General features: G+C 41.4%; 1 protein-coding gene across 1 annotated transcript in view; it reads right to left on the reverse strand.

Annotated features, from left to right (window-relative positions):
* Nucleotides 1-22,867, reverse strand: part of fhip2a (FHF complex subunit HOOK interacting protein 2) — a 23,954-nt gene extending 1,087 nt beyond the window's left edge. The window contains exons 1-17 of the mRNA XM_062058605.1: nt 22,571-22,867; nt 19,418-19,496; nt 11,925-12,094; nt 11,662-11,766; nt 10,846-10,968; nt 10,545-10,742; nt 10,268-10,464; nt 10,075-10,189; nt 9,901-9,977; nt 9,646-9,838; nt 8,792-8,955; nt 8,212-8,358; nt 8,041-8,131; nt 7,826-7,969; nt 3,868-4,008; nt 549-652; nt 1-484 (exon numbers count right to left, since the gene is read on the reverse strand). The exon at nt 1-484 is cut by the window's left edge and continues 1,087 nt beyond it. Coding sequence (XP_061914589.1) covers nt 373-484; nt 549-652; nt 3,868-4,008; nt 7,826-7,969; nt 8,041-8,131; nt 8,212-8,358; nt 8,792-8,955; nt 9,646-9,838; nt 9,901-9,977; nt 10,075-10,189; nt 10,268-10,464; nt 10,545-10,742; nt 10,846-10,968; nt 11,662-11,766; nt 11,925-12,094; nt 19,418-19,496; nt 22,571-22,615 — 2,205 coding nt within the window. The 5' untranslated portion in view covers nt 22,616-22,867 and the 3' untranslated portion in view covers nt 1-372. The remainder of the gene's footprint in view (nt 485-548; nt 653-3,867; nt 4,009-7,825; nt 7,970-8,040; nt 8,132-8,211; nt 8,359-8,791; nt 8,956-9,645; nt 9,839-9,900; nt 9,978-10,074; nt 10,190-10,267; nt 10,465-10,544; nt 10,743-10,845; nt 10,969-11,661; nt 11,767-11,924; nt 12,095-19,417; nt 19,497-22,570) is intronic.
* Nucleotides 22,868-24,837: the final 1,970 nt, after the last annotated feature.

Consider the following 24,837-nt stretch of genomic DNA (forward strand, 5'->3'; position numbering starts at 1 on the left):
CACACATGATGTAACTGCAGGTGTGTGAGTCATGTCAAAGGTGCTTGCACACGCAGGCGACGACGTCCATGCCTGCAAGCAAATGTGACATCTTGCCTCCTGCACACAATACTTAGGTGATGATGATGATGATGATGGTGGTGAGGACGATGCGTGTGTAGGCAGTGAAAGAACATGCAGAGTCGATGGCGTCTTCGGTCTGCATCTTGTTCCTCTGCTGATGGGCAGTAAGTGAGCTCGGAGCTGCTCCATAACCACAAACCGGGAGCGATGGACGTGGTCTTTGTGGCCGCCAACAGTCCGGCACAGTCGACCACGTGGCCAAAGGTGGCGCCGAAAGGCCATTTTTTACATTTCCAGAGAGCAGCCAAACTAGGGCGAGGACGAGGCGGTGGCGTGGTATTTGACGAAGGCGATGGCCGCCAACTCTTTGCAGAACTCCTCCAGCACGATCACCCCCTCCAGCAGAGTCATGTGATCCACGCTGCAAGGACACATCCGTTAGAGATGGGGAACATAGGAGGAAGCCATGGTGTTGATGTACGTACTTGATGCCTTCTGGCTCCAGACCCAACAACCTCTTCCTCACCAGCAGGAGTTTAGGCGTGAAGTCTGGGATGCGCTGAATCCTCAACATGAGGTCACCAACAACCTGACACACACCAGGAACACGTCAACTACTTCCTTCCTCTGCATGAGCAGCAAGACTGGGAACTAGGCATGGGCGGTATGGCCTACAGCAGCCCTATTCAACTACATAATAAAGAGGGCCGCAGTTCCAAGAGCCCAAGGGCTCAGGGGCCCGACATGGAAATGTGAATGTTTTGTCAGAAAGTGCCTCCACAGGTTAGATTTCTTTGAGACTGTTTACTTAAGGTGGTTCGGGCATCTGGTCAGGATGCCACCCGAACGCCTCCCCAGGGAGGTGTTTTGGGCACGTCCGACCGATAGGAGGCCACGGGGAAGACCCAGGACATGTTGGGAAGACTATCTCTCCCGGCTGGCCTGGGAACGCCTCAGGATCCCCCGGGAGGAGCTGGACGAAGTGGCTGGAGAGAGGGAAGTCTGGGCTTTCCTGCTTAGGCTGCTGCCCCCGCGACCCGACCTCGGATAAGCGGAAGAAGATGGCTGGATGTTTACTTAATTGCAAAGTTAACAGATGGGCTTTAGCACTGCACTGTCAATTAATTCATTATTCTGCTCTCACTACTAGTTTCCAGCATGTGCAGCTAGTTAACAGTATGAAGAAAAAAAGCTGCAGTTTTTGTTGAGGATTGATGTTCTTTTTTTAGAATTATTTTCCTTAGTTTTATTTCTTTACACTTCTTCCTTAATCAAGGTTTGTAAGAGTGAACATATTAAAGTATAATGTCCATTGTGTATTCTACAAAAATCAAATAGGAGGTTTAGTGTTAATATTTTCAGACAACAAATGTTTACACATACAGAAATCACACAACATTCAGCCACCAATGTTTGTGACTTATCACTATTAGTGTTGTCGCCCTCTACTGGTCAAATTTAGCACTACATGTGTAAAACGATCTTTGATCTGACTGGTTGATTTTTGTTACTCTCAGACAAAACACAACATGACCATGAATATAAAAGACACCACAAAGTCAGCAATTTCAACAAACTAAATATCGTTATAAACATTATCTACCGTATTTCTCGGAGTATAAGTCGCTCTGGAGTGTACGTCGCACCGGCCGATAATGCACAATAAAGAAGGAAAAAAACATACATACGTCGCACTGGAGTATAAGTCGCATTTTTTGGGGAAATTTATTTGATAAAATCCAACACCAAGAATAGACTTTTGAAAGGCAATTTAAAATAAATAAAGAATAGTGAACAACAGGCTGAATAAGTGTACGTTATATGAGGCATAAATAACCAACTGAGAACGTGCCTAACATATTATGGTAAGAGTCTTTCAAATAACTATAACACATAGAACATGCTATACGTTTACCAAACAATCTGTCACTCCCGATCGCTAAATCTGATGAAATCTTCCTCCCCGGTGTCGCCTCTGGTATGTCCTTTCTTTCTGCTGCTCGATTGCCGTTCTCTGCTGCATATTTCACTACGTCCAGCTTGTAATCTGCAGTATATGATTTCCTTTTTCGGTGCCATTTTAGTTCAGTCCTTCTCAGTTTTTATAAGTTACTGCCAATGTTGATGTGATCCATTTTAATAGCTGCGGTAGTAGCATACAGCAGTTAGCATCCCATGACCCACAATGCACTTCTGCCATGACCCTCCCCCGCCGAATTCTTATTGGTTGACGTGTGAGTGACGATTGCTGCCATTTGCTTCGTGTCTTACGTGAATGAGATAAATAATATTATTTGATATTTTACAGTAATGTGTTAATAATTTCACACATAAGTCGCTCGAGAGTATATGTCGCACCCACGGCCAAACTATGAAAAAAACTACGACTTATAATCCGATAAATACGGTACTTACAAATGTTTCGTGATGAAGTTACACGCTAGGATTTCTACCATTGCTGCTGCTCAATGACTCAATGACTCCAGCACTTGCTTGGGGTAGAACATTCATACTCTATTGTCCAGTCGTTGTTAAAAGTCAGACTTTTGCAGTTTATTTCGATTTTTTTTTCCAGGATTGAATGAGAATTCTTCTACTCACACCATTGCTGCTTCATTGTGACACATATGCCTCGCTGTTGCCCCCTGCCGGGTGGCGGGAGTACTACATACATGATCCACCCTAGTTTTAATGGTTTCATCAAGCCTATTTAGGTGATGTTCGGCGGGCCAAATGAAAAGCTTTGGCGGGCTGGATGCAGCCCACGGGCCGCCAGTTCTAACCTCTCCTAGAATCTCCATCCATCCATTTTCTACCGCTTGTCCCTCTTGGGGTGATTTAAATAACGTTATAATTTACAGCCTCTTGGGATGACCATATATATATCACAATATATTATTTTTCACATATAAGATAATAGAACTCCTAATTTAGCTGCTGATACTTATAATTTTTTATTTCATTTAAATTATGTAATCTGACAAATACACAAGATGAAGGTGTAACAATATCAATTAATATTTAGATGTCCATATTCCTTTTTATTGCATACAATAATTGACATTGTACACATGCATTCCAGTGTCTAACACCTGTCATCATCACAAAGTTCACCAACAAAAAAGCAAGGTGGCCTTGCTGAAGCAGTTAGTCAAGCTGAAAGGAATTACTTTTTCTTGCATTTCTAATTAATACAATGTGCAAAATAATTAAAACAAAAGCAGAAATTATTATTGGCTCTCATTTCCTGAGTTTGTAAATTAAACAAAAATGACAAAAAAAAATAATTTGTGATGACAAAATATTGACCTAATCCCTGTTATTTATTATATACCAATATTAAACTTGGTATAGTTACTTCAATATTTGCATCGATCTGTTACATTCCAAAGGTCTAGCTTAGCGGTTAGCTATGCTTTTTTTGTATGCTTCTATGGTGTGGAGTATATCATGTTTAGCTAGTCCTTGTCCCCACTACTTGTGAGAAACTCTGTTTTATTCTGCCATGGAGGAAAGGATTATTGATTTAGAAGCTGCACTGTGGAGCGACACTAGTTGGTACTTTGCTCGCGAGGACAATACATATAGAATATGTAGAGTATGTTATCAACCTGCATTATCACGATATAACGATAGTATTACAAGCTCTATCATCAGCCAGATTTATTTCCAATATTTGGTATCGCACAATCCGACTAGAAAGTAACATTATTGTGTGTGTAAGATGAGAGGGAGCATGAAACAAGACACCATCACTGCAGAAACTCAAGCACTAAAAACAACAACAACATAACGGAAACTGACCCTGACGATGACGGAGAACAAAGACCTGCATCCAGGAGCCAGGTTGATGTAAGGGTCCAGCAGGTACTCGTGCAGGTGAGGGTGTGGTAACAGAGAAAGTTTGGACAGAACTGCAGTCACCTGCAGGTTGACGTCATACGGCTGGAAGACAAAAACAACAACATAGGAGAGCTGAGTCTGAATATTTCTAACACTTGACATTATGTGCACAGTGAAAGTGCTTTTATGGTTATTATTATTTTTACGACTATTTTCATATTTCCACTCTGGGACTCCAGTCGAGCAGATTGTAATCAGTCTCAGATCATTAAAATTCCAATGTATATTTTAAAGCGGTAATGAGTCGAAAGGTTGTTAGAGGAAGAAAAGAAACACAACCTAAAGATCTTACACAGATAAAAATGCTCACTTTTGATGGAACACTTTATTGCTGGGGTCAACGGCGTTTCTGATCATTTATCTTAGAAATGATTTGCATAAAAAGCTTACAGGTAATGTTTGAGTAGCATTTCAACATTCCGGTTAGCCGTAAGCTTCACAACAAAAAGGTTATTGTTTAAAATCTCAGCTAAGAGTTGCATGCCGTGGCTCGGTTGGTAGAGTGGCCGTGCCAGCAACTTCAGGGTTCCTGGTTCGATCCCCTGCTTCCGCCATCCTAGCCACATCCATTGTGTCCTTGAGCAAGACACTTCACCCTTGCTCCTGATGGGTCGTGGTTAGGGCCTTGCATGGCAGCTCCCGCCATCAGTGTGTGTGTGTGTGTGTGTGTGTGAGAATGAGTGAATGTGGAAATAGTGTCAAAGCACTTTGAGTACCTTGAAGGTAGAAAAGCACTAAGTATAACTCTTTTACTATACTGCTTGCATAGCTTCACATGCGCACAGGGCAAACACAAGCATGTTATGTTAAGTGGAGATGCTTAATTGTTCCTACACGTGAGTGGGAATGCTTCTTGGTCTAAAAGTGTTCTGGGATTTTTTTTTGGCTATCATAAAAGTGTAAAATCAAGCCAACCAGTGTTCATATTAGGATAATAAAGACATTGCAGATTGAAGTCATGACTCATTTTCACATTCAAGTTTTGCATTAGAGTTGTGCAATACATACCATATCAATTTGGCTGACAACAGAGCTTGTAATACTATTACCATGTCAGGATAATGCATGTTGATGTCACATTCTAGCTGTGTACGCAAATTTGACAGCAACTAGCGAACGGCCGCGTCCTCAATGCAATGAAGCGTCTTCGGCAGCGAGGTGGCGGCGAACTAATCCTCGCCTATATGGCGGCAAATAATGTATGTTTCTTGCAAGTACTGGAGGACGAGGAATATCGGTTCTTGTTCAGAACTGGTTCTCAGTGTATCAATTCCTTTGAATAGCTTGCCATTTGTCAAGCGATTTTTTAATCAATTCTTCCAGGCGGGGATGACGTCTTTACGCAACGTGCATACTGCGTAGTGACGTCAGAACTCAAAGTGGCAATGCCCGGTCGACACAAACACTAACAATTTACAAGAGAAGATTGCAATGGCGCTACTTCCGGAGGTGGGAATTGAAACTCTCTGACAGGAGACTCTGCTAGACGTTCTCAGCAGACCCTCACAATGCGTTTGGGCCTGCCAGGTCTGTCCGGCATCCTCCCCCACCATCGGAACCAGCTCACCACCAGGTGGTGATCGGTAGAAAGCTCTGCCCCTCTCTTCACCCGAGTGTCCAAAACATGAGGCCGCAAATCCGATGACACAACTACAAAGTCAATCATGGAACTGCGGCCGAGGGTGTCCTGGTGCCAAGTGCACATATGGACACCCTTATGTTTCAACATTGTGTTTGTTATGGACATTCCGTGACGAGCACAAAAGTCCAATAACAAAGCACCACTTGGGTTCAGATCCGGGCGGCCATTCTTCCCAACTCTCATTGTAATTGTTATTATATATCACGCCGCAGTCATTATATTATACAGGTGAAACTCAAAGAATTTGAAAATGGTGTACAGTTCATTCATGTCAGCAATTAACTTCAAACGTGAAACTAAAATGTGATATTGACTTATTACACTTTGTGAAACCCAACATATTCTGAGATTTTCAATTCAAGGTTTTCATATAGTATTCATCACAATTACAACCAATAAAGGTTTGACATATCTCACTTTGCATGTAAAAAGTTATTATCACGTTACTAAATGTTATATTGTTGTTTAATTACCACATGATTTATTTCGTTAAATTCTACAGAAGAATATTTATTTATTACATTTTTTTTTTTTTAAGTACCTTTTTTTCTTCTATGCTATGTACGTGACTTCACTGTAGGCTTTCTAAGGTCATGTTACTTCTAAACTAAACAAAATTGAGGCTAATCCACCTATTTTTTTTCAAAATAAGAATCTATAAGAGAAACGCTAAGGAACCAAATCGTGAAGCTGAATCGAAATTGGAATCGGAACTGGAAAAACCTTATCAATTCTCATCCCTACTAACTGCTAAACTAGAACTCTTTTTTTTCGTAAACAGATGGGCGGATTGATATGAATATTGACAGTAACGATAGCAAATACTGTATAATACAAGTATATGGTCGATATTATAGTGGTTAGATCGATATTTGTACTATCATAAATGTGTTTTTTTGTTTACAATCTGAGGAAATAAGTCCCTGGACACAGGAGGGTTTTAGGGGCAAAAGGCAAAGGATTTAAATCAGAGCAAATAGTAGTTTTTGCTAATGTTTATTTATTTTGCACTATTTAACTTATTTTGCTCAAAATATTGAATGTAATACAAGGCAATAAAATGGATGGATGGAAGGAAATAATTGAAATATTTAATTAACATGGTTACACAGTTTTTGTCGGATTGTAATTGTGATAAAAATGTATTAATTCGATGACCAGGTAGTCTGGCCAAATTCTGTTCCCTGTAACTACTCGGTATTGGATCTATTTCCAACTTTGTAGTATCACCCAACACTAATATAAAGTATCCAAACAACAGAAGAGTAAGTGTTTATTACATTTGAAGTGTAGATAGAACATGTTACGACAGAAAGTAATCACTTATTACTAGTAAATCAGCTAGTAGATTAATAATGGTTTTGAGAAAATAATTTAACCAGAAATGACACAATATGTTATTGCATATGTGTTCGGGGATCAGCCAGAGTGGCTGCCCCAGATGTACATTGGTAAACGTCACTCCTTAAATGCTTTAAATAGGGTTAGCAGCTATGGTTGTTAACCTAGTGTTTAGCACGTTTCCTCTCAATGAATGAATGGGTTATACTTGTATAGCGCTTTTCTACCTTTAAGGTACTCAAAGCGCTTTGGCACTATTTCCACATTCACCCATTCACACACACACATTTACACACTGATGGCGGGAGCTGCCATGCAAGGCGCTAACCAGGACCCATCAGGAGCAAGGGTGAAGTGTCTTGCTCAAGGACAAAACAGACGTGACTAGGATAGTAGAAGGTGGGGATTGAACCAGGAACCCTCAGGTTGCTGGCACGGCCACTCTCCCAACCGGACGGTCTTGTATGGGTAAGATCAATACGCAACGCATAGGCCGTTACACATACGTCAGCAGCTAAATTTGGAGCCTTTCTAACTCGATTTGAAATGGTCCTACTATCATTTATGTGACTAATAAAACATTGTGATATATATCGTTATTGCAGAAGACTGCAATATATAACGCAATATAGATTTTAGGCCATATCGCCCATTGCTAATTTACATGTGACCTTTGATCCATACTTTATTAAAAAAATATTAGTTCCAAATTTTGCCATCTTAGATAATTTGGAGTTTAGAATTTCCACTTGAGTTTGATGTTCTTACACCGCAAAATGTTCTCCAGTTCTTGTACTGGTTATTATTGTATTGTGCAAGTGTACCTATCAATATGGGCATAATAATAGAAAATGTGAAAGATATTTCCAAACTGACCTGATCTAAAATGCGACCCATCCTATCAAAGAGGACCTTCAGGAAGTGACCCTCAAAGAATGGCAGTTCTAAGTCGCATTTTTCAAAAGGTTTTGGAGTTCCTCTCCAGTCCCAGCGGTGACACACGCCACAATAATCTCGGAACTAAGGAGATAATTCAAATTAGAAGATTCTGTGTTGGACATGTCCATGAGATGAGAGCCTTGAGAGTTCACCTGTCTGTGAGCATCTCTGAGGTAGGTGTCATAACCACTGCCTTCCACTTGGTACGACGACTTGGCCTCGTCAGGCACCAAACACAGGAAACTACAAATCGTGTCAGTCAACACATTAAAACACTAAAATAATCCACATTTAGTATTTATGATTGTGAGCAGCCTACAAACCTGTTGACAATCTTGTGGACTTCGGTTTTGCCTTCAGACTTGCAGTGGTCCGGGCTTTGGGACGGTGAGGGGCTGAGCCAATCTGAACCAGAGAGTCTGCTATCTGGAGAGAGGTCATCACCAAACAATGGATCTTCTTCCAGGTCTCTGAAGAGCAAACAGACGTATGGAACAAAAAGGTCACACATTGATAATGTAACCGTGTGTGGTTCGATGGCATCATTGCAATTGCATGACAATCAAATCCTGTCATCGCACGATCAACTTTCACTCTACAGAGCACTCATGGGCAGGTACCATGATAATTTTATTTTTAAAGAGGGAAAGCTAGCATGATCTTTTGTGATATTAGTTTTACTACATGTAGGATTACTGTACTGTACAAGTCCTAAGTTTTGCACTACTGCTTTACAGACTTAATTTAAATGCCATCCCACTTCATTATCATGATTCCACCTCATCATAAATAAATCATTTCACAACATCTGCAAACACTTCCTAAGTTTGAAACAGCATGCTGGTGCATTCATTTTATTCACTGTTGAATGTGTGTAGAAAGTTCTCCCAGGGCCGTGCTTACACAGCATCATGAGGTTGGCCGTTTTCAATGGGTTCTCGCTCCTCTGGAGGTTTGTTCTCCAGGTAGTTTCTCTCCTCCAGGTTGCGCAGCACTAAATTGTGTAGGATGTGCTGGTCGGGCTTCTGGATGAGCTGCTCAAAGAGCCGCAGCGTCATGATGCTGATCTGCAGAAGAGGGCGTAAAAGGAAGAGGATCAGCTGTCAGTAGAACACGGCAGTAACAAGCCAAGAAGGCGAAAGCTGTCGCTAATGTCTCAGATATGATTAATCTTCCATTTGTGCAAAGACAATGTGCACAATGTCTCTCTGTCAAATATTTGTGTGCTTTTGGTTGATAAAATGAGTCACTGGAACTCTTTGGTTTTAGACAAGACAGGTGGCAATTGAAGAACAAAAATAAAACCAGTGGTCCCTCAGTTTTTACAAGCCTCGGTTTTAGGTCAACATTTCCACCAAAAATCTCATTTTAGTACTATTTACCATATTTTGTGACTCACTGTTTACATTTTTAAAGAGTACGGCTGCAAAAAAGCCACCATACAGTCAAATAGTTGTATCATACATTATTAGTTCAATCAAAGTTAGCAAGTCTCTCTCCTGTCCCCCCTCAAAAAAGTCTTTAAAAAAAGGTCAAAGCTTTGTTTTGTGTTACTAATTTGTTTTTTTCCTTATGTTTTACTTCTGTATGTATAAATCTGCACTGCAACCACACCATTTTCATAAATAAAGTATATGCTATCCTAAGTTACATTGTAATCAAGCAAAACAGCAAGAGGTCTTGAAAAGCCCATTTCCTGACACAATAATGGAAGCTGCACAAATGAGAACACGCTGGATGATAAAGGTGATGAGGACCTCGTCTGACAAGTGATCACAGTGTTCGATGAGTCTGTGTCTGAGAGGATTCTGAGCAAGAGCAGCTGGAGTCTCCGCCTCTGCGTCCTCGCCCAACAGGAAGTACACCATCTCCTGCAGCAGCGCCTCTGACGTCACCTGCTTGATGATCCTATTCAGCATGGCTGTCGAGGTGAGGATGCCCACTTCAGACCTACAGTGCGTCCAAGCACATTAGGAAGCGTGTTTGAAACACAGGACGTTTGATGGACATACGTTTGCATAAGCTGCGGCTCCATCACGGACACAAGGAATCTTTCGCGCACTGCCTTGGCCATCACAGAGGCCGCTGACTGCAAAGACAAAACAATACTTGTTTTAACAGAGTCCATTATGGTAACAAAGTCACATATCCACACCCACACATCAAGCATTCACTGTAAATAAAACCTTCTGAGCTTCTTTTATAAGCTGGTCGCAGTAATCCAGCCAAGAGAGGAAGGAGATGAGAGGCCTCTTCCCTGCAAACACTGCAGCATCCTCCTTCACGCTATATACATCCAGACTGCAAACAAAACAAAAACAGGATCAGAACATTTACTGTGTGATTACAAGTGTAGTAAAAAACAGAAAAAACGTTTACCCCCAGTTAATAGACTCCACTGTCTCAATGTCCAAAGGGTCGATAGATGGTGGAAGGGCTTGGTAGAGAGTGACCAGCCTGTCGGTTAGAAGCTTACAGAGCTCCGTGTTCTCAGTTAAACACCTGGCAGCGGCAAGTTCTGGCAAACTGACCAGCAGCATGAGGCCTTCACAAGCCTTCACCACAATCCTGCCATCCTGAACAGTGGACGCAAATCAAGAATTAATGTAAATAAAATAAAAAAGAAAGTAAAATGCTACACATGTGGCTTACTCACAGGGCTCTTTGTGAGGTTGAGCAGAGAGGAGACCAGATTATAGTTGTTGTTGTTATTTGTTGGACTAGAGCTGGAGGAAGCAGCTTGCGTGCCCTCACTGCACGCAGCATTCGCTTGACCCGTGTCTGGAGCCAACGCATTCTCCTTCACCTCATCCGCACTGCCAGGATTCTTGGTCTCATTTCTCCTTGAGTTGTTCTACAAATAAAATAATAATTGTTCCAGAATGTCCTGACTATTAGTGTTAAGCTTTTATATACAATCAAACAGAATACTAATACTATTTCTAAAGGTAACCTACCTCAAGGAAGAAGTTGACAAGATACGGATACTGCTTCAGTTTAGCACAAACTATACAGAGAAACTGAATCTCTTCATTTTCTGTAGGAGCAGCAAGCACGTCCCCACACAGACAGATCAGTTTCTAGCAGAAACAGGTTAAAAATGTGTTACACAACCTGTCCTGTGGGAAATTTCTTTCAGGAAAGCACTATTAAAAAGAGTGTAAATGCTGATTCCAGAATTGACAAACTTCAAAAATGTTATGAGTACGCCTCCACCACCTTCTTATTTTTTCTACATCTATTTGTAAAAAGTCTAAATCAAGATATATTTTTCTCATTACATTATACTTTTTGTCTATCTTTACTGCTTTTTAGTTTAAATTTATTCCTACAATGTACCGGTGACCAATAAAAAACAACACACGGGCCACAAATGGTCCCTGGTTGGTACTTGGGTCACCTCTGCTTTTACAGCTCTTAGTCAGGGTCGTGACTTGACCTCAACGCTGAAAGCAACCACAACTCTCGTTGACTATTTAGCTAGTTAGCTTCCTTCGTCAAGCGCGAACAATGGCAGTCAAGGGGCTAAGCAATGCCTCAAAACAGTCACTAGTATTGCAAATTTTGAGTAGAAGGCTTTCAAAAGAGTGGGCTGTGCAAGCTTTAAACGAGTTGTATAACACTGGAAATGATGTGGGGAGGAGAGTGCTAATGTGGCGTTCGACACAGGAGCATAATCCAAGTTTGAAACAATGAAACTGGTGAAAAGTATTTAGTAACAAATGTATTTAAGGATCAAAATGCATGCGTGTTAGCAGGTCTGTGATTCACACCTGAACTGGCCTGTGAACATTGATATGTGGCAGGAGAGGCTGGCGGATGTGTGCAAGCAGCTTTGTGTAGTAGGTCAGGACTTGCTGCTTCATTCCTGGAGGGCACTGATGAAAAGCCAGCAATCAAACATCTGTTGTACTGAAAACATCTTCCCACATAAACAAATCACACTCATTGTTTTACAGAATGTTCTGTTACATGTAAGTTAATTGAAATGCGGTCAATCTTTTGTAAAACAATAAATGAAGCATGACTGTCTTACATCTGCCTTGCCCAAAGTGAAAAGTGTCTCCAGGATCTTATGATGTAGCAGATACTCCATGCAGGGTCCAGTCTCTCCAGACTCCCGCTCCTCTTCCTCCTGACTCAGAATGTCCAGCATCTGTTCCAGGTGGGATGGAATGTTGGTGTCTGTAACTGGGGCTTTGTCATCTTAGAGTGGGGAAAAATATATGTTAATGGGCCACAATATAATTATTTCCAAAAGCGCTAATAAGGAGTCTGTTAAGCTAGAACTAGCCAGCGCCAGGCTGGATAATCCCTGCACACATAGCAATTCTCTTAGAATAATATACAACTCACATAATGTTTTTTCTGCGTCAGAGGTGGACATGCATTTTACTGAGGTGGCAAACAATCTAAAAATTCCTGTCATATCAATTCCTAGATATGGTCGAAATTATTTAAAGTGCACTACGCATAATAAACGTAACATTATTAATATTGCTACTACGGATACTTTCAACAAAAACTCCTCAAAACAGCCCACCACCTATAATATGGGCTTTTTAAACATAAGGTCATTGTCTTCCAAAACGTTATTAGTTAATTAAGTCATTAGAGACAACAATCTTGATGTCGTTGGTCTAGCCGAGACCTGGCTCAAACCAGACGAATTTTTTGCGCTGGGTGAGGCGTCTCCTCCTGGCTACACGGGAACGCATATTGCCCGTCCCATTAAACGGGGTGGGGGTGTTGCACTAATATACAACAAAAACTTTAGCCTTACCTCGGACCTAAATAATAAATATAACTCGTTTGAGGTGCTTACTGTGAGGTTTGTCACACCGCTGCCTCTGCACCTGGCTGTCATCTACCGCCCCCCAGGGCCCTATTCGGACTTTATCAATTAATTTTCAGAGTTCGTTGCTGATCTAGTGACGCACGCCGACAATATAATCATAATGGGAGACTTTAACATCCATATGAATACCCCATCGGACCCTCCATGCGTGGCGCTCCAGACTATAATTGATAGCTGTGGTCTTACACAAATAATAAATGAACCCACGCATCGCAACGGTAATACGATAGATCTAGTGCTCGTCAGGGGTGTCACCACCTCCAAAGTTACGATACTCCCGTACACTAAAGTAATGTCCGATCATTACCTTATAAAATTTGAAGTTCTGACTCATTGTCAACAAACTAATAATAATAATAATAACTACTATAGCAGCCGCAACATTAATGCTGCCACAACGACGACTCTTAATGACCTACTGCCTTCGGTAATGGCACCATTCCCAAATTATGTGGGCTCTATTGATAACCTCACTAACAACTTTAACGACGCCCTGCGCGACACCATTGATAGTGTAGCACCGCTAAAGCTAAAAAGGGCCCCTAAAAGGCGTACCCCATGGTTTACAGAAGAAACTAAAGCCCAGAAATTATCATGTAGAAAGCTGGAACGCAAATGGTGTGCGACTAAACTTGAGGTTTTCCATCAAGCATGGAGTGATAGTTTAATAACTTATAAACGCATGCTTACCTCAGCTAAAGCTAAATATTACTCAAATCTCATCCACCTCAACAAAAATGATCCTAAATTTTTGTTTAGTACAGTAGCATCGCTAACCCAACAAGGGACTCCTCCCAGTAGCTCCACCCACTCAGCAGATGACTTTATGAATTTCTTTATTAAGAAAATTGAAGTCATTAGAAAAGAGATTAAAGACAATGCATCTCAGCTACAACTGGGTTCTATTAACACAGATACGACTGTATATACGACGGACACTGTCCTCCAAAATAGTTTCTCCCTCTTTGATGAAATAACATTGGAGGAATTGTTAAAATGTGTAAATGGGACAAAACAAACAACATGTTTACTTGACCCAATTCCTGGGAAACTTATCAAGGAGCTTTTTGTTTTATTAGGTCCATCAGTGTTAAATATTATAAACGTATCACTTTCCACTGGTACTGTTCCCCTAGCATTCAAAAAAGCGGTTATTCATCCTCTACTCAAAAGACCTAACCTCGATCCTGACCTCACGGTGAACTACCGGCCGGTGTCCCACCTTCCGTTTATCTCGAAAATCCTTGAAAAAATTGTCGCACAGCAGCTAAATGAACACTTAGCGTCTAACAATCTCTGTGAACCTTTTCAATCCGGTTTCAGGGCAAATCACTCTACGGAGACAGCCCTCGCAAAAATGACTAATGATCTATTGCTAACGATGGATTCTGATGCGTCATCTATGTTGCTGCTTCTTGATCTTAGCGCCGCTTTCGATACTGTTGATCATAATATTTTATTAGAGCGTATCAAAACGCGTATTGGGATGTCAGACTTAGCCTTGTCTTGGTTTAACTCTTATCTTACTGACAGGATGCAGTGTGTCTCCCATAACAATGTGACCTCGGACTATGTTAAGGTAATGTGCGGAGTTCCCCAGGGTTCGGTTCTTGGCCCTGCACTCTTTAGTATTTACATGCTGTCGCTAGGTGACATCATACGCAAATACGGTGTTAGCTTTCACTGTTATGCGGATGACACCCAACTCTACATGCCCCTAAAGCTGACCAACACGCCGGATTGTAGTCAGCTGGAGGCGTGTCTTAATGAAATTAAACAATGGATGTCCGCTAACTTTTTGCAACTCAACGCTAAGAAAACGGAAATGCTGATTATCGGTCCTGCTCAACACCGACATCTATTTAATAATACCACCTTAACATTTGACAACCAAACAATTAAACAAGGCGACTCGGTAAAGAATCTAGGTATTATCTTCGACTCAACTCTCTCGTTTGAGTCACACATTAAGAGTGTTACTAAAACGGCCTTCTTTCATCTCCGTAATATCGCTAAAATTCGTTCCATTTTGTCCACAAACGATGCTGAGATCATTATCCATGCGATCGTTACATCTCGTCTCGATTACTGTAACGTTTTATTTTCGGGCCTCCCTATGTCTAGCATTAAAAGATTACAGATGGTACAAAATGCGGCTGCTAGACTTTTGACAAAAACAAGAAAGTTTGATCATATTACGCCTATACTGGCTCACTTGCACTGGCTTCCTGTGCACCTAAGATGCGACTTTAAGGTTTTACTACTTACGTATAAAATACTACACGGTCAAGCTCCTGCCTATCTTGCCGATTGTATTGTACCATATGTCCCGGCAAGAAATCTGCGTTCAAAGAACTCCGGCTTATTAGTGATTCCCAGAGCCAAAAAAAAGTCTGCGGGCTATAGAGCGTTTTCTATTCGGGCTCCAATATTATGGAACGCCCTCCCGGTAAAAGTTAGAGATGCTACCTCAGTAGAAGCATTTAAGTCTCATCTTAAAACTCATTTGTATACTCTAGCCTTTAAATAGACTCCCTTTTTAGACCAGTTGATCTGCCGTTTCTTTTCTTTTCTACTCTGCTCCGGGGTGGACCGCTAGCCTGTTCATCGGATGGGGACATCTCTACGCTGCTGACCCGTCTCCGCTCGGGATGGTTCCTGCTGGCCCCACCATGGACTGGACTTTCGCTGATGTGTTGGACTTTCACAATATTATGTCAGACCCACTCGACATCCATTGCTTTCGGTCTCCCCTAGAGGGGTGGGGTTACCCACATATGCGGTCCTCTCCAAGGTTTCTCATAGTCATTCACATTGACGTCCCACTGGGGTGAATTTTCCTTGCCCGTATGTGGGCTCTGTACCGAGGATGTCGTTGTGGCTTGTACAGCCCTTTGAGACACTTGTGATTTAGGGCTATATAAATAAACATTGATTGATTGATTGATCTAACTTGCGCCTAAAGTAATACAAAGGACAAATGATGTGACGACCGGGTCGCATGATGATGCGGGGTTCGTTCTCCCAGGATGCAAACGGACTTCGGACACAGCGTGCAGGTAGGAAATGATTTATTTTAGAAATAAATCAGACGGGAACAAAGAAAAACGTGCTCATAGCACGGAAGGCAAAACAAAAGGGGCTAGCGTGGGAGCTAGCAAGCAAAAGAGCCTAGCGTGGAAGCTAGCAGGTAAAGAGCAGGAATCAAAAACTGTCGTCGACTGTTGCATAAAGCAAACTACGAAGCCAGACCGAGTGAGGCCAGGGCCTAGACTAAATAGCTCTCTGATTAGTGCCCGGGCAACAGGTGAGCGTCCCGAACACTAACCAGAGGCAGGTGAATGTAATCTGCCGTCATGGCAACTGAAAACACAGGTGACTCGAAAAACGTAAACAGACTATGAGCCGGGCAGCGGATCATAACAAATGAACCACAGCTTGCACCAAGTGAAAGACAAAAGTAGCGTGGTGTCAGACTAGCAAATGGCACATTGTATAATCCAAAAAACATGATAATCTTGCACAGATCAGATGAGGTAAACATTGCTTTACATTTTTTTCAAGTAAGAGGTTCTGATATTGAAATTTGCCGAAGTGTGATGCAACTTGCAAGCGTTACATTTTTCTGCACAACAAGGGATTTTTTTTCCACAGCTATTCTTTCTTTATGTGAATATTTTGATGGACTGCGGAAAGCTTTGTGACCAACCTATTAGGGCAAAAAAATCCTAATCACGATTATTTTGATTGATATTGTAATGATTGATTACATTTGAAAACATCCATATTTATTGTACCACCAAAACAATATAGTTTAAAAAATATATATATATATAAATTAATAACGAATAAACTACAGTAAGTAAAATAATAATCATAGTGATAACAGTATATTTAACTAACAATAGCAATATAAAAAAACAATAACATTTTTTTTTTTTTACCTTTTAAACTTATTTTACCACCATAGAGTGTGTGCATTTTGTGTAAAATAAATTGTGTGTTAATTAAATCCAAAAATCCTTACATTTATTGGTGCACTACATCTTTGGACAATTTGACCAGTACTTTAGGTCAGAGCATAATCATTTTGTAAATGTATCAATAAGTGATACTTTTTTAAAACCTTTATTTTGTTAGCAAAGTCAGACTGGATGTGGCACACTGCACTATTATTGTAAAGAGGGGAAGTGTGCTGTGCTGTTCTCAACTTGACGACAAAAGAAGCGACTCACTTGAAGCTGTTAAAATGTTTTATTTTTTTCAAAAGGAGCGCCTCTCAAGTTGCGACCACTGTTTGATCATTGTTGTTACATGGATTATGTTGTTACAAAAACACAAGCAGATGAGATGTGTTGTGTGTGTATGGATTGTTCTTGCATTAACTTTGTAGTTTAATCGTTGTTTCAAATGACCGCCTCAACATTTGCATGTTCTCCCCGTGACTGCGTGGGTTCCCCCTGTACACGGCGGTTTTCTCCCACCTCCAAAGACGCGTTTGATTGGAAACAAGAAATTGGCCCTATTGTGTGAATGTGAATGTTGTCTGTCTATCTGAGTTGGCCCTGTGATGAGGCGGCGACTTGTCCAGGGTGTACCCCGCCTTCCGCCCGATTGCAGCTGGGATAGGATCCAGCCACCCCCTGCGACCCCGAGAGGGACAAGTGGTAGAAAATGGATGAATGGACATTTACGTTGTTCATCAGAACGGGTTGGTTCAGTGTGTCAGGGATAAATGAGTGCTATCGGACACATTATTTTCCCAAACAAATATTTCTTCTCCTCACAATGACAACATTTCATTTACATTTATGTCGATTTCAGTTAAAAGTTAAAGCACCAATGATTGTCTCACACACACTAGGTGTGGTGAAATGTGTCCTCTGCATTTCACCCATCCCCTTGTTCACCCCCTGGGAGATGACGGTAGCAGTGGGCAGCAGCGGTGGGCGCGCCCGGAAATAATTTTTGGTGATTTAACCCCCAATTTCAACCTTTGATGCTGAGTGCCAAGCAGAAAGTTAATGGGTCCCATTTTTATAGTCTTTGGTATGACTCGGCCGGGGTTCGAACTCACAACCTACCGATCTCAGGGCGGACACTCTAACCACTAGGCCACTGAGTAGGTTTCCCTGATATTATTAAGCGTTTATCAGCGGACTCCGTTTTATTGGCCAATTATATGACTCGATCAGCGGTTACGTGAATGCAGAAATCATGCCTACTTTTTTGTAGAGTTTACTGATTATTGATTATGTACACCAGTGCTGTATTCAAAAGTAGCAACCATCTTGGCCATTCTTCAGAGAATATGAATGATAACACAAAAAACTTTCTTCCACTCATGCTTAATGGTTGTGTGAAGCTATTTATTGGCAAACAACTGTGTTAACTCTTTTTAAATCAAAATGACAAAAAAAATGCAAAGAAAAATCCACAAATAACTTCGGCTGAAATACAGGACTCTCTGAAAAATTGTGGTTTGGCTGTTTTAAGATGTACAATAAGGAGGCATTTGAAGAAAAATTGGCTGCATGTTCGAGTCGCCAGAAAAAAGCCATCACTCCAAATTACTTTGTTCCAAAAGTTTTGAGGCTTGTCTCTGTGCTGTTTGCCGTAATGTAAGCGGGATACTTTGAAACATTTGCGCAGAAATGGCTTTCTTCTGGCGACTCCATCATGCAGCCCATTTTACTTCAAGTGCCTCCTTATTGTGTATCTTGAAACAGCCACACCACAATTTTTCAGAGAGTCCTGTATTTCAGCTAAAGTATTTGTGGATTTTTCTTTGCATCTCGAACAATTTTTCTGGCAGTTGTGGCTGAAATCTTTGCTGGTCGACCTGAACCCCTCATTTTCCACTTCTTAATCAGCGTTTGAACACTGGTGATAGGCATTCTCAATTCCTTGGATATCTTTTTATAGCCCTTTCCTGTTTTATGCAGTTCAATTACCTTTTCTCACAAATCCTTTGACAATTATTTTGCCTTCCCCATGACTCAGAATCCAGAAACATCTGTGCAGCACTGGATGAAAGATGCCATGGTCTGTCAGAAGCCCAGAAACTCACTGACCTTTTATACACAAACATTGATTACAAACAAACATGTCACAGGTGAGGATTGGAACCTTGATTAGCCATTCAAACCTGTTTGTGTCAACTTTTGTGCATGTTATCAGGTCAAAGTCACTGGGGTATGTAAACTTTTGATCAGGGTCATTTGGGTTCTTTTTTTGTCATTTTGATTTAAAAAGAGTAAACACAGTTTGCGAATAAATAGCTTCACACAACCATTAAGCATGAGTGGAAGAAAGGTTTTTGTGTTATCACTAATATCCTCTGAAGAATGGCCAAGAAATCATAAATTCTCCCATGGTATGTAAACTTATGAGCACAACTGTATATCCATTTTGTAGACGTCAGGTTGACTACTGCTTGCTCTAACAAGCAATAACATAGTGTGCGAGACCTGTTTTGATTTGACAGTTAATTGAAACATTTAAAAAATGGTGCAAACACCATGCCATCAGGCTAAAGCCTGAAACAATCATGGCATTTATTCTCTAAGAATGTCAACTATTTGACATGCTGGCTATGAATGGCTCATTCCAAAAAAATGGCACAGAAGTTTTTGCATTAGTTGCTGCTATTTTATATAGACTGATCTTACCTGAAGTCTCAATGTAATAATGCGTAATGGCCTTCCAGTGATAGACAAAGTCTTCCTGCAGCGGCAGCGATGGAGCAAGCTGAAAATTTAGAAAATGTAAAGAGTAAATTCTACATGCAGACATTTCAAGTCACAAGATCAAACAGGCAGGGTACAACATGTAAAGTGGAATTTAAAGTACTAGGGGTGTAACGTTTGATCGATACATTGATAGATCGCATTATATTCTTACATTTCAAGTATATCAATCTGTGCTCGGCAAGTTTGCCTTCCAGAAGGTAGGTATCCATTTAAGATTGTTTCAAAAGGAAATCTAACGGTTTTAGCGATACTAGAAAAGGGAAAACATTGGATTTAAGAAAGGCAAACAGGCAAACAACCTCAATAGACCTGAGGTCTATTTGCCCGACTGTGAAGCCATCAAAACAAAAACGGCGGATAGCTACAGTGGTAGAGAAAGCTCATGACAAACGCAAACACCACAAGACAATATCATTAATTACAACACAAAAACGTTTAGCTACAGCATGATTGCAACAGCCACAGCAGAGACAAATGACACAACACCATTATATAGAGCAACAACACAACATTAAGCCAAAAGATGCGGCCGACACATTGGAAGTGAGAGCGGAGCAAGTTACGGCGACGCACCAACTTCTGGAGCACAACAACTGGCAGCCAAGGAGAGGTCATCTCATCAGAAACAAATAAATACAAGAGATGAATCAAGGAGGCTATGGAAATTAGAAATCAAGGGGCTAAAACCATCAACAGAGATGAGGGGCATACATGCTTCTGCACACCTGGGACGCTGTCTGTCATCTGCAATGCCAGGGCACAAAACTGATATCTGACCGGGTTAAGGAACTTTATTCAGCAGGTAAATCTACTCTTGAAATGGTGGATACTATACTTTTATTTAAAATGTGAGGAGAAAAGGTTTCCTCTTATTAATTGAACCTAAAGTGTTGGTTGTTCTTTATTCAAATAAGATGTGAATGCATTGGCCATTAAATGTTGTTTACTTGATTCTTTGTATCCATAATTTATTTATACATAATTTCCTTACAAGAATTAACAGGAATTTAGGAAACTTTCAGTGTCCGGTATCCAGTATTTATTTCAGTCACACTGGTCGATTTTTTTGCAAAAAAGTTACTAAACCTATTTCAACACACTGAATCATTCCCATGACTGAAATGAGTTTCCTCAGAAGGGTGGCTGACATCTCCCTTAGAGATAGGGTGAGAAGTTCAGTCACCCAAGAGAGACTCGGAGTATAGCCACTGCTCCTTCGCTAGGGAAGGAGCCAGCTTAGGTGGTTCGGGCATCTCGTGCGAATGCCTCACAAGCTTCTCCCTAGGGAGGTCCGCGTTGCACGTCCCATGGGGAGGAGACCCCGGGGCAGGCCAAAGACCAGATGGGGAAATTATATCTCCTCTCTGGCCTAGGAGCGCTTTGGGATCCCCCAGGAGAAGGTTGCTAATGTTGCTCTGGAAAGGGAAGTCTGGGGGGTCTCTGCTGGAGCTGTTGTCCCCGCGACCCAATTACGGATAAGCGGTTGAAGATGGATGGATGGATGGATGAATCAAATCAAATCAACTTAATTTATAAAGCACATTTAAAATTTACCACAGGGGTAGCCAAAGTGCTGTACAATGGGCAGGTTAAAAGATAATACGAGAACCGAGCAAACACAACACAACACAAACAGAGCACGATAAAAAATAAATAAATAAAATAAATAGAACATAAAAACAGGTTCACAGAAGGTGTATTATGGGGCGCCATAGCAGGATGGATATCACTCAGTGTTAAAAGCCATGGAATAAAAGTATGTTTTTAACAGAGATTTAAAAACAGGAAGAGAGGAGGCCTGTCTAACACTCAGAGGTAGGTCGTTCCAGAGCTTGGGAGCAGCAGCGGCGAAAGCTCTGTCACCTCTAAGCTTCAGCCTTGTGTCAGGGACCGTCAGTAGCAGCTGATCGGCTGATCTTAGGGATCGGGTGGGGCAGTAAGGCTGAAGGAGGTCGGAGAGATATGTTGGAGCGAGGTTGTTTAGACATTTAAAAACAAATAGAAGGAGTTTAAAATTGATTCGGTAACGCACAGGGAGCCTGTGAAGGGACGCTAATATAGTCATTATAGTCTAATCATTCCCGATTGTTAAAAAATAATGAGATCTTCCCTGAATCGTATCTGTAACCACAAATACCGAATTGAATCGTTGTTAAAACGAATCGTTACACTTCTACAAAGTAATCGATTAACCCAACAAGGTGGGTGAGGAAATCGGAGCACCCAAGGTAAACCTCAACATCCGAACACATTTACCAGTGGAGATTCTAACCCTAACCTCGTCAATAATTGAGCCTCAGAGTCTTGGTCACAGTGATATTCTCAGAGTTTGACTTCTTTTTGGCCCTAAAAAACAATTAAAAAATTACATTGTAGCATATTCTTTAAGCTAAATGTGTTTGTGTCACCAACAACACTTAGCTTGTCAATTAAGGGTGTAGATAAATATTGATCCATCATAAACATTTGTCAAATTGTAGCCTTATCAGATCACCTGCTGACTGCTACATTAAAAACAGGTTTCTGAAATGCTACATACTACGTAGTCTAACCTGTCAGCAGCCAAAAAACACGTAGCACAAACCAAAAGGTTGTGAACGTTCCCGCAGATAATGTCAGCATGTAGCGACGTAAGAAGATTTGCGCAATGACAAACTAGAGTTTCACAGCACTGGCAAATTCCAACACAGATGTGCTAGCTAACATAAATGTTAGCTTAGCTTCAGGAGGCTAATAGCAACTGACATTAGCAGCTAACTAGCCCTGTTTGTGAACTTATATTAACTATTACTGACAGGCTACAATGAATAATGTAATATGATTGAGGTACTGCAATACTGTATGAGTAGAAAAACACATGACAAGATGTATTTGGTTCAAAAATCTAGGTAAAATAAACACGTCAGTAAACGTGTAGCCAGGCTGTTCGTTAGCTTGCTAGTTAGCATCGCTTTCGTGCTGCCGACGTAAAGATATAAGCTGCCCGGACTGCCCGGTGTCAATTCCAATTGAATAGATGAAAAGAAAACAGAAAGGCAAGTTTATATATGTCTGCTTTTGCTCGACACTCACCGCTTCCACGGCGTGCTGGAGAATGGACGTGAATTTGGAGAACATTTTGTTCTTCGACTGGACTAATTTCTCCCGAGAAGACCTAGAGAATTCCTCTATCTTCTTCTTCCTGTTGTTGCCGCCTTGATCCAGATTGGAGCTTTCATACAATGACCCTTGTAAGGAGAGAATCGGTGTAAGTCATAAAACAGTAAAATGTTGTGCGGGCCATAAGCGCAGCCAGTGTAAACAAGGCGTCTGCAAGTATCAGCTCTGAGCTCTCTGAGGCCACCGTGGCACTTCCTAAACACGCAGTACTGTTTCTAACCGGCAGGGGACGCCACAGTACAATACACATACAGGCGCCATGCATACCAATAGCACAGGCAAGTAGGGTTGGGTGATACTGACGATTCTGGTATCGACTCCATACTAAGTAAAGGGACCAGTATTCGTTGTTTAAGATCATTAGGAATGCTTTTGTGATTTTGAATTAAATTTGTTGATTAATAATCAGCAAAGGCTGATTGGAGCCCTATTGGAATCTGTCCGTGCAGTATTTTTCTCCTACATGGGTCACATTTTTAAGGCCCAGAATATGCATTTCCACCGCAAGCACTTTTTGCCCCAACTTACCCGGGTAAATAAAGTTCCCCCTGTGTTTCCACCAAAAAATTACCTGGGGTAGGTTTAGTTCTTCAGGAACCTTTCGGAGTTACTCCGAGGTGGGACTTCTCCAAGCTACCTGGAAACTTTTCGGGGGCGGGCTTACTGTCGAATGCTGATTGGGGGCGTTCCTAAAACTTATTTTTTAAACACAGCGACTTGTTTATTTCTCATTTCTTGTGTATTTCTATTGCAACAAACTTGACAATGGAGAGAAAGAAGAACCAAAGGAGCTTTTGTGGGGCATCTTTGTGCTGAAGAACGCTAATCAGTGGAACTGTTTTGGTGTGTTTTCACTCAGCTGTAGTCTTTAAACTATGTGCAGTTTATTGTTTATTCGTTTTTACAAACGAAAAAACGTTAACACTGTCACACCGTGGTGAGGGAAGTCCTGTTTTGGGGTTGTCTGGCACATTTCCTGTTTTATTTTGAAAATTCTAATCCTCCTCTCGTTTCAGGCCACTTGCCCTTCCTCCTGTGTCACTGGTCTGATGTCTCTCCTGATTGCCTGATTGTGCCCACCTGTGTCACCCTCCCTCATGTGTATATAGTCCTCGTCTTCCCCTGTCTTGTTGCCAGAGTATATCGTCTCGCTACGTACCGCCAGCCTTGTCCACAGCCTTGTTCACAGCCATCAACCCAGTTTGATAAGTATTGTCTTGCTTTGTTTATTGATTCCTTTGTTCCCTCTGAGAGAGTGATTTTCTTTTGCTAAGTTTTTGGTCAAGTCTTTTTGTATCAATTTTCATAGTGCCTTGTCTTCCTTTTTTTCCCCCTCCTTCTGGAGCGCTTTTAGTTTTCAGGCCTCTCAAATACTTTATACTAGTGATGGGTTGATGAGGCCTCATGAAGCGTTTCGACACATTGCAAAACTGTATTGATACTGTGTCGATACTGTGTCACTAAATACTGACATCTGCTGGACATTAAAAATCCCTACAGGCAACCTATGGACCGACTCAACTGACACTGATTTTATGACTTAGTATATACAATAATATAAACCAAGTCATTGTATTTCATTTAGGATTATTTAATATCTTCATTTAAATAAAAATATATTTTTATCTTTTTTAGATACAGTCAAATAATGTGAACATGTATCATGACTAGGACGGTAGAAGGTGGGGATTGAACCCCAGTAACCGATTGCTGGCACGGCCACGGTACCAACTTCGCCACGCCGTCATTCCTGTACCTTCTCTAGTAACAGTAGTGATGGGTCCGGCAACACAGATGCATAGGCGCATGCGTCGAGCTCATAGAGCGAAACCCTGTGTCGGTGCGCGTACCGCTTTTAGAAAGTCACGTGACCGATCATGAGCTGCTTTGGTCACGTGACCGATACGCAAACTGTATCGCACTGACGCCTCCTCTGTGCCCTGTGAGCAACATTCCCTCTAAGGTGCGCGCCTGCGCAATTGCGCAGTGCTCAAGCGTCCTCCGCGCACACCGTGCGCCGCACAGCCAATATATGCCGCGCACCAAATCAAACCCATCTGAATTCTAAACAAAATAAACACATTTATTCTGTGTAATTTTGAAATGCAACTTTGAGTGACAGTGACAACAAGCGGCCCTAATGGTGTTCGTCAACAACACGCATTGCGCCGCTTCCTAAT

The sequence above is a fragment of the Entelurus aequoreus genome, linkage group LG09 (assembly GCF_033978785.1).
Source record: "Entelurus aequoreus isolate RoL-2023_Sb linkage group LG09, RoL_Eaeq_v1.1, whole genome shotgun sequence".
Taxonomy (NCBI): domain Eukaryota; kingdom Metazoa; phylum Chordata; class Actinopteri; order Syngnathiformes; family Syngnathidae; genus Entelurus; species Entelurus aequoreus.